This window comes from Bombus bifarius, unplaced genomic scaffold (genome assembly GCF_011952205.1).
Source record: "Bombus bifarius isolate JDL3187 unplaced genomic scaffold, Bbif_JDL3187 scf7180000008561_frag, whole genome shotgun sequence".
Classification (NCBI taxonomy): domain Eukaryota; kingdom Metazoa; phylum Arthropoda; class Insecta; order Hymenoptera; family Apidae; genus Bombus; species Bombus bifarius.
The window spans coordinates 17,844-28,675 of record NW_022884729.1 but is presented as its reverse complement, the minus strand read 5'-3'; the positions used below and the strand labels follow the sequence as shown (position 1 = coordinate 28,675).

The 10,832-nt window shown below is 36.1% G+C and overlaps 1 protein-coding gene and 1 long non-coding RNA gene across 2 annotated transcripts; one reads left to right on the top strand and one right to left on the bottom strand.

The window, feature by feature from the left end:
- Nucleotides 1–5: 5 nt before the first annotated feature.
- LOC117213250 lies at nt 6–1,428 on the bottom strand (the record flags this gene model as incomplete). Its single annotated transcript, XM_033458619.1, has 1 exon — nt 6–1,428. A coding segment is annotated over exon 1 (1,080 nt), but the record flags the coding sequence as incomplete, so codon positions are not given.
- A 7,640-nt stretch (nt 1,429–9,068) lies between these two features.
- LOC117213251 lies at nt 9,069–10,089 on the top strand. Its single transcript, XR_004488618.1, has 3 exons — nt 9,069–9,085; nt 9,171–9,371; nt 9,996–10,089. It is a non-coding gene; the product is annotated as an uncharacterized LOC117213251 (long non-coding RNA).
- Nucleotides 10,090–10,832: the final 743 nt, after the last annotated feature.

Below are 10,832 nucleotides of genomic sequence, written 5' to 3'. Positions count from 1 at the left end.
TCAACATGTCCCAATTCATCACATTTGGGACATCTTACTTGTCGCTTAGCAGATGATACACGTTCCGTTTTAGAAACCGGTGAAACGCGTTTGTTGACTGGATTATTGTTACGTGTGGTAGGTAATGGTCGGTCACTTGCTGTTGGTCGAGAACCTGTCCTCCATCCCTTTTCTTCTTCTTGCAGGTATCTTTCAACGTCTACGGCTTTTTTTTCTGTTTTGTACAAGGAATCTAGTTTGCCAGCTAACAGTATGCGTCCTATGTCGCGTCGAAGTCCTTTTAAATAAATTCGACTTACTTTCCTCATGGTGGCTTCAATCATTATTCGTCTTGTAATTGGTTGTAGATTTTCACTAATTATTGCATATGTAAGTCTATTCAATATGCAGCGGAATCGGATATTGAAACTTTGAACAGATTCGTGGCGTCCCTGTTTCAAATCGCGTAATTGTTCTTCGTATTCGTCAGATGTTACATCAACTACTACGTTGGATCTCAAAGTGTTATATAAATCTTCATAATTTCCAATCGGTATGTGTCGAATACTGCGCGCGGCTTTACCGACTATTTTATCGATTTTTATGGCTTTCAACAACAAATCCTTTTGTGAACAACACATTCGCATAGCATGTACTTCTTTTATGAACTCTTCCACTCCAACATCATCGTCACCGTTTAAAGTTGGTATAAATCTTATTGCATCTTCCGCTGATAACATAATCTGGTGTTGTTGTTCGTTGTTGTATTGGTCTCCGCCATTGTTATCGCTTTTGGGATCAAATGTCGTTTCGGGTATGCTCGCTGCAGGTATACGATCCTTCTTTCTTGATTTCACGGTTTTCTTTGTGGTCTTCGTCACAGATTTAGAATTTTTGGACTTAATTATTTTTTTATTTGTAAGAACTAGCTTTATTTCGGCAACTGCTTGTTTTAGCAGTTTGATTTCTTTAGCGCGGCGTTCATTCTCTTCCCTTGCTTGTTGTGCTAATATTTGGATCTGTTCTTGAATTTCGGTGTGTTTCTGTATCGCTTGTAGTACTTGCCGTAGACTAATGTTGATATCTTTATATGATAAGTCATACATTTTTTTTCTTTTCCTATTTTCTTTTTCTCGAAAATTGCTACTTAGTCCGAGTTTTGGTTGGCAAAAGAATCAAGCTTTACACCTTGATATCCGTAGAAATGGAACTTCCGTAGAATGTCCGTTAACTTCAGATTGTGAGTTTATCGTTGATGATGACCCGTAATCCAAGTTGAGTCCTTTTCACGTAGATAGGATGTCTTGTTTTCCTAACGAGCACTTATCACTATTGCTTAACTTGATATTTAATTTCACTTTTATATTTTGATATGCTTTTACTCACAAAAATGATTAAATGCAATATTACAACGAAGTAGCGAAGTTACAAAGTATCAGAACAGTTCAAGTCACGCACAAGGATCTACCCAAGACTAGTCTCGTCGTCGAATGCTCGTAGTTTTTATATGAGCGGAGCTTGACGGGGGTGAGAGGTGAGGAGAGGACCCTGAGTGACCTACGTGATGGGGAAAGTTTGGTTTGGGCCATGTGTCCAAAGGCCAGGTTAAAATCTAACGGTTCATTGTCAGTAGCATAGAATGGTATGGATTTATGTATAGTCCATGTCACATGGGCATTCGGTTGTTCTTTGAACAATTGTCAACGTGGACGAGCGAAAGCAAAACCATGCAAATTCTGCATTTCCGATAATATACAAGACTGCTTTGAATTCGTTCGATCAATTCCTAACAATATCTATAAACAGTGAACTTAAGGCCTCATTCACAACTACATACACTAGATTGTAAGAAATATTTGTTGTATATGTATGTAGCGGCACATGAGTCACAGGACGATTCGAATCGAGAGTGACTTGTGTTATTGGTTTGCCTCGGAGTTTTAACACCGTTTCGATGTATGAGATTTAAAAGTAAACAAACTCCGGACAAAACAACATGACCGCTACTTGCAACCATCAACCGGAATCGAATTCAAACTTCTCTGATCAATATAAATAGGCGAGAATGCGCTCTAGAACATTCATTAACCAGTATCATTATAGCGAGTAGCATTGAGCAAACGACGATTACAACGTAATATACTTTTTTTTTAAATATTTATTAAAATTACAATCACTTCTCGCGTTGAGAATTTTCAGTAGTTTTTCTGGCGTGGCGCAGTAACATGGCTAATTATTTATAAATAGTTATTACTTATTATAGATAAGTATAATGCGTAATATACTAACTCTGTATTTTGTACTTTTTTTTTATTTGGTAGACTATTTACAATCAATTCTCGTTGAGAATTATAAGTAAATTCTTTTGGCGTGGTACTGTAACTTGGATTATAATAATTTATAATATGTTTGATTCTAGTTGGATCTAATGGTATTCTGTACTTAGAGCGATTTTTAATATATCTGACTATCACGAGTATTCACTCGTCTCGTCATTAAATAAATCAACACGTTTGACATCCGCCTCAGCTCATTTGAAAGCCATTTGCATAAATTGGAACCGCCGACCTTGCACAAATCGCTTGTTATTGTTTTAGTAGGGCCGACTTCTTAGAGTAGTCGGTAGAGAAAATGTCGTCCATGTATATTTATTCTAGATCTCACAAAGAACATAACCTAACAAACACGATGATGGTACCCCGCTGGGGGTAGCCACCCACATGTTATATTAGTATACCGCTATAATATTTTACCAAATGTCCTACTGGACAAATTGTAAAATTTGAATAATAAATAACAAAAAAAAAATGTATATTTATTTCTCTAGAATTGCTGCTCTTAGAGGAAACATTGTTTTCGTCTGCAGTTAACTCTTTCATTACTTTATTGACTAAAAATGAACTACTATTAATCGTATATGTAATTATATATGTATATGTATATATAGTATAAAAATCCTGTACGCAGCTTATAAATTCGAATTAGCTCCGAGACGTGAAATCTCCTAGAGGTCAATGAGAATCAGAAAGAATTAACGACGACCGTGTATAAGAATTTATAAGAATGTATAAGAAACGTAAACGCAAACTTCTATGTACGTTTGAAGAACCTTTGAAGCAAGCAAAGATTTGTTACAAGAATTATTGCGATATTGAGCTCTCTGCGAATTATCTTCTTACACAGAATAAGAGGTAGAGATTTAAAATTTACTAGCATTCCCGAGTTTTCAGCCTTAAGCTTAGTATTCAAGAAAGTATCCGTTCCTTGAGAGTTTGCGGATCGAGCTTTCTGGCTACCAGGAAAATCGGCCCAAATGTTTGCTTGGACGTTTGACAGCTGCCAACATAAATAAAGGACCAGAAGTGCATCTTTTTAATTTATTTTCCCTGAAAGCTACAAATTCAGAAACTTTTCCAGAAATCAAAAGAGTTCTCTAGATAAATGTTCTTCGCGATGTAGTAAAAATTCTTTTGCCATCGGCATTCTCGTTATCCAGGATCCATCATAAGCTTCGATGAAGCTTTTCCAATGCTTATTCAGATTCTCAATTTGTACTTTTATAGCATCTTAACACTTAGCCAACTACGTGCGCCACAGCGAGTTGTACATTTCCAACGCAAGCTAACCTATACGCTTTCCACCGCGCATTTTTCCAAGTATCGACGACTAATATTTACTACATAAAAAACAAACAAGTCCAAAAATTATTTAAGTGGTTAATTATGTTTTGCAGTAATGATTTCATTTAATGATTTCACATGTTGTTTATACAAAATATCAAATTAAAAGTATAAAAAAATATAGATAAAATTAAAAACATTAAAGATGACTAAAGATAAATAACGCGACTTGAGTGTGAAATTAAAAATTCATAATGCATTTTAATATTTTTTTACAGTGTGGTATCGTCCGATTATAACTTTATTTAGTCATAACTGATAATGTAAATTTTTAATTAATTTTAACATCGCTAGATTGGTATACTTTATTATATACTGTACTTTATAAAAGCAAAAAGAGTGGTGCAATTAATTGGGAACAATTTCAGCTAAACGATAATTGATAATAACAACAACAACAACAAAAAGAAAACGCATTGCTAAAGTCAAAAAGGGAAATTTCCTCATTCGGTCACGGTTCTTCACAAAGGGGTGATCTCCCTCTCAGTTGGCCTTAGTATCAAACCATTTCAACTAATTTTTCCTTTTTAAAATGTCTTCGGACTTCCACACATAAAAGAAAGAAAGAGGATGATCTCCCTTTTTTGAGAGAAAAGAGCAGATGTGCGTTAGGGGCGACCAGAGAATTGGACGAGGGAAAATCCTTTCAAACGAAAAGGGAGGATGGTAAGTTGCAGCACAATAAGAAGAGACTCAGAAGTTCGGGCGATTGTGACACCAATCACATCTCAACCTACATCAGTGATAAGACATCGACCGCTGACCTTCGCATACTTTTGGACACATCACCACCTTATCATCATAGCATACATCAAGGCTGTGACGCACCTTAGTCCACATCAGAGATAGGATATCGACCCCCGACCTTCGGACACTTTTCCACATCATAACCTACACCTTTCTCAACGCGAAAATTGATTGTAATTTTAACAAATAAATAAAAAAAAAAAAAATCTCCTACACCTAGCCCCTCAACATCCTAAAACCAAAACGTATATAAACCGAGACTTCACGCAGCTCGGGCAGTTCTTGTTCTTCTTCTAGTTGCTGTACTCATACAACCCCTTTTCCCTGGTTCGGTATTATTTTGTAAGTGTCAACATTTATAATAAAGTTTTATAAAGGAAAATTAGTAGTTGGGTTACGACTCAGCCTTCTTACTACAATCCAAGTACCAACTTTACGTGACACGATCCGGGCCAAAATTACTTCATAATCCGCTACTCAGGGGCTAACCCAGCACAAGCCAGAGGAGAGGCTTTATTTACTCAATCCTAACCTACCTTTTCCAGTTGCGTATCCCGACCAATTTTCATTACAAACATAGGTATACCGTTCACTTTTATGTGTAACTGTATATATCATTTTTTATATAGGGTGGTTGGTAACTGGCGGTACAAACGGAAAATTTTTTTTTTAATTTTTTTTTTAATTTTTCCATCGAGACAACGATCTACAGTGAGATCCTTTATAACGAGACGTGACAAAGAGCACGCGTACCGAGTGAAAATTCAAAGTCGATTTTCTCGAAAACAAAGCCTCAAACGAAAAATTGTTATTCTATATTTTCGACTTCTTTTTTCGCATAGAATCACCCCCTTTCCTCTTGTAGCGCCAGTTACCAACCACCCTGCATATTGTAACAATTATAAAACTGAACTTGTGATTTCAATCGTGTCGTGTATAACCTATTGATAGTTACGGCTGTAAGTCATCGATTAAAAAAGCATCTTATGTTATATATTTTATATATTTTTGCATATATTACATATGTTTTTTGTATATAGCCAAATAAGCATGGTAAAATTGAATACCGTACATAGCATTCGATAGGTCGCTCAAAGAAAGTCCTTTCTTCTGTAGCGTAGTATTAACCCACTACCTTTCTTACTAAACATACGTTACAGGATTAAGCGCAATTTACAATTTGTGCTTCACGTTGAGAATTATGGATCTTAGTCCCCGAAATAAATATATAGGAACATTCACACTACACGTAGAAATGATATTAAAATAGTTTCATATTTTTTAAATATGTGATGTACAAGATATTCGTAGATGCACATTGCACGCGTCTCAGCACTCCTTTTGTGTCGCAATCTTTTCAACCATCGTGCGTACAGAACAATTGCACCCTTGTGTTTTACGAGACGCTGCGCATGCACATACTGGCACACACACGCGGCTAATTCGGTGTAGCACACAGAATTACATATATCTCAATACTTCGTTTCTTTTATTCTGTTTAATGAAAAATTATAAAATAAATAAAGGATATTCTGTTCAACAATGTACATTGTCCTATATGTCTGTCAATTTCCTCAGAAATTTTAGAATTTTTTTTTATACATATATAAATACCTGAAAATTCGCGATCTATATATATGTCGGAGAAGAGTCAGGAACAGGGTTGTGGGCGTTTGATAGACCTCCCTTGGAGTTGGCCATCGTTGTGTGATAACGAAGACGCGGCCTGATGCTACGAGTAGGGACACTACTGATTCGACAATCAACAGCGGTGATTGGGCACTTGCGATGTTAGCGACGTTGATTGGTCGATTTGGGACAGAAGCTGCCTGTCTGTTTGCAAAAATCTTAATTGCCGAAAACCCAGGTTTTATAGCGGGTCTCCGGGCTGGCTGGGCTTGTGCTGTGTACGTGCCTCCACATCTGGTATTCATTGTCCGAAGGGACCTCTATGGGTGTTTCTTTTAATGAGGGTCATACTGTAACTCTACGCCTTTGTTGGACGGAACGCCCGTCCCGTTGACCGCGGCTACGTTCGGCGACTGGTGGTCGCCTTAAGCCCAAGTTTATTATCACAAATCGAAAACAAGTACAATTGGGCAGGATGACGGCAAATTGTTTAATTACGACTGTAAACTTTAATTGCAATTTTACGGATTTTCCCGAAGTTCCAGAGGGACGGCTCCGGTGTCCTTTTGTCTCCGACATAGAAAATAAAATTTCGTTCAAAATTATGTAGGGCTGCAATAGTTCCGACAATTCACATAAAGATTGCCTAAGGCAGTCACGTATCATTTATAGTATACGTACATATAGCAGTATACATATACGTACTTTAGTTTCTATGGGCTGCGCAATCCTATATCTTTACTAAATCTTCGGTAATTCTAAAGACCCATAAATTTTCATCGTTGTTAACATCATCACTGTTCATCGTTGATACTGAATAGAAATTGTACGAAATATTGTTCCAGGAAAGAATATCCTTTGTTCTATGATAATACAAAATTTTAACTTTGATAATGTTCATTTGTGGGAACAATAAGAAACCTATTCATTGAAATCTGGATATTGGGACTGTTACAATACTTTATATGCCATAATTTCCACAAGTAACATACAGAACAGTACACAGACAACAAGAAATTATTTAGAGAATTTAAAAGCTTTTTTTCTAAAAGCTTTTGTGTTTATTTATTTATAGAATACAATTTTATACAAATTATAATTGTAGTGCGACTTTTACCTGCAAATACTTACACACGAACCTCCAATATGTGAAAAGTGTAATGTGTCAATTACCGTCAAGTAAGCACGTGAAAACCATTATTCTGGGAGAAGAACAATTAATTTATCAAACACGAACGAAAATGTAACAAGTCTCATTCAATTTCTAGTAAAATTAAATATTTTTAAAGATTTAGCAAATCCTTTTAAACGTTTTATTACGGGTAATTATACATCGCCAAAACTTTCGGTTAGTCGGTAACCAGATATGTCAAGATACCTATCACTGTTTACTACGACGACCGTGGTAGCGCTATTTCGCAGGTAATTGAAGACACAAAGCCGAATCCTCTCTCTATCACCATCAGCAAATATTCCTCCCTCTATCATGCGCCCAAATAGCTGAAACCAATCAGAATTATATATACACTTGCATTACACTGTACTTTCTATCAATTAGAAATAGTTTATTTTCTCCTCCAATGCACATCCACTTCGTAAAAGAAATTCTAGCCAATATAGTTAACATCTCTAAACTCTAATATTATTTTATATATATAGTATTCTGTTACACTGCTATCATTTGTTACAATTTCATTAACGCATGATCTTTTCATACTGTAAGGTACGAGAACACACGACATTTCATAAACATTATTCGGCTGAAATTATGCGTACATAACAAAAGCTGTACCAAAGATATAATTTTAGAAATTGATAATGACCTTCGATGTTGAAGCATCATTAACTTTGGCACTCTATAAAAAGGGAAACAAGGAAAAGCTCGGGATGGTAGTCGATCGTAGTTGACGGCCGTCGGTAATAGTCGATTAGTTAGTCAGACAGATAGCCACGGTTAATTCGTATCGAGTCTGTATCGACTCTGTATCGACTCAGTATCGAGGCTGTATCGAAACGGTAGCAGTTTAGTTCAGTAAGCATCAGATCTGTATCATGATCGCTTGAATTCGACGTGCATCACGTTACGACGACGATATAGAAGTAAACACTTTTAAAGTTAAACATCGGAGTACTAACACCTAACATGTCCTCCACCTCGATGCTGTTCTCTACGCAAACACATTGAAATGAAGTTTTTAATAATTAAATTATAATTTTTCTTGAAGATATGATGCATATACTTTAACTTTAACAATTTACTTTAATAATTAATAATATAATTCAGTGTGATATATGTTACGACCGTTCGCGGAGAGACGCGGTCGCGAGGAAAACGCGTCAGCGAGAGGCGTAAATTCTCGCTACGATTCGGTTAATCGACGCCGCGAAATAGTCGTTCCCCTGTTTCGGTTAAGATAACAGAGGTGGTTAAATGAATATGACACAGTATAGTAAGTTATATTTCACCGTTTATTCTAACAACTTATGGCGAAGGCAGTTACGCTGGTGCGTATGTACGAGATGAGTGAGTGACTGATCTACGGATGTGTATACCTGGTTGAAGGATGTTGACCGTTCGAAGGATGTAAAATCAGTGATGTTCGGAGACGATGCTGTGGCGAAAGAAAGCTAAGGATGGGTGTGTCTAGCGCACGGGACCATCGGATTTGTTGGTGACGATTTTAGTTAAGAGAGTGAGGGAAACAGGCTTCGTTGTTAATTGGTTAAACGAAAGGTCTTAACCGTCCTCGAGAGAAAGTGGTTCGTGGGAGGAAAGTTGCATCATACGTGAGAAATTCTCAACGCGAGAATTGATTGTAATTTCAACAAATAAATAAAAAAAAAAAAAAAATACGGGAGAAAAACTAATTTTCCCTAGTCAAGCTGTAGTAGACAATAGTCTTTAGAAATGCTTCGGAAACAGACGTTTGTTTGGTTTGAAGGACCTTGACTAGGAAATTCCTGAGATTTATGGAAGGTACTTGAGACTATTGAGGGTACCCAGTATGGCCTGGGCTATATATAATATATACAATATATTTTAAAGCACGGTACGGCACATAAATCCACGTCACAATTTTCACACTCATAGCACGATAGTGTTTTTCAAATTGCTCTTCGTTTTCTATTTTGTAGCGACATTTTGAGGTTGAAGATTCTAAAAGATTATAGGGAAACGGATCGGCATGTTAAAAAGAGCATCTAGTAATGGTATGTTTATATTAACGAAAAGCAACAATTGATACTTGACACTGGCGTATCAAAAACGAAGATAAGAACGTTGTGGGGGCAAAAGAAGTGTGAAACAAGACAAATGAAGATCATTTACTTCAAACGGTGAGCGAATGAGTTAGTAGAGAGTCACTATAGTGGCATGTCGTGATATAAGATGACATCCACGAAAGCCACTATAGTGGCACCTAAGAGGTTAATTTTCAATATTTCGAGATCATTGATTCTTATGGCCGCTTCTATCGACAGGCTTACCAAACTACATCAGTTATATTAAAACTTATTCAAATACTATCGTTGGCAATAAAATTTATACATAATAGACAAATATTATTCATAGTATAATTCGAAATATTAACAAATATCTTGTAATCCTGTGCTTGTACTTTCTAGCATAAATTACCTAATATAATCATTACGCTTTTGTTAACTGCTTCGTAACGCGCGGTATCACTATAATGTACGCTATTAATTTTAGTTGCAAAATCATTAATCAAGAATGATATTGCATTTCCTGTATCGAGAACTACTACTGTTTTGCTTATACCGAGTCGTATTTTTGCAAACAACTTTGCGAACGATTTCGTATCCTTTATGGACATTTAATCAAATCCACATATAATATAAATAATAAATTGTAAAACGACGCTTCTCGTATTTCTTAATGTTTAGTAACTTAGCGTTGGCGATGTAAAAAAACGAATTTATCTTAGAACCAATTAATTCTAGGACAACGTTCTGTTTTAAATTACGTGGAAGTATTCCTCAAATCGATAGAAACAAGTTTCATTACGGTTGGATGTAAAGTGTGAAAATTACTGCGTGTTACGCGAAAAAAATTTTGTTACATTTGCATGTCAAAATATAGGTTCTCCAGATGGCGTACAAGCACGGAGGATGAACTGAGACAAGCTCATACATTTTTATTATTATTCTATTCTTTGTGTAATAACAAAGTTGTGTAAAAAAGTGGAATTGTTACCTATCCTATTATTATTATTTATCCTATCATCTGATAATAAACGGAAAGATAGCAAAGAAATCTCGTTCGTAGCAGGAGCCTACTTTGAGGGTAATGAAACGTAAGTAAATTTATATTTTATTAAATATATTATTAAGGTGAAGTCTAAAAAAAAAGAATATTCCATAAAAGTCTTGTTATTTAGTTAATTGCATTTTAGGGGCTGCGTACAAACCCGAACCAAACGAGGTAGGCGACCACCTAACCTAGCGCGCCACTTACAATAGGAACAAGCACTAAGTATCACGGCCGGCTTGCATGTGTCGCTAACCGACTTGTCTAAAAGAGCTATTCAAATGGTTGAATCGCTTCGTTGACTGGACGAATCGGTGGACTAGACCTGAGCGTCTATAAGCCGGCTTATCTATGTCTAGACCAGGTAGATTTACTTTATTACAATAATAGTGATTGAAAGAAAAAGGGAAAAGCTAATTCTGTTTTTCTACTTGAGCAGAAAATCAACAAATTTGGATCTACTCCAGGAAACCTTTTCGTTTGACAAACTACATTACGAACTACATTATTTGCCACTTGTCTCTACTACT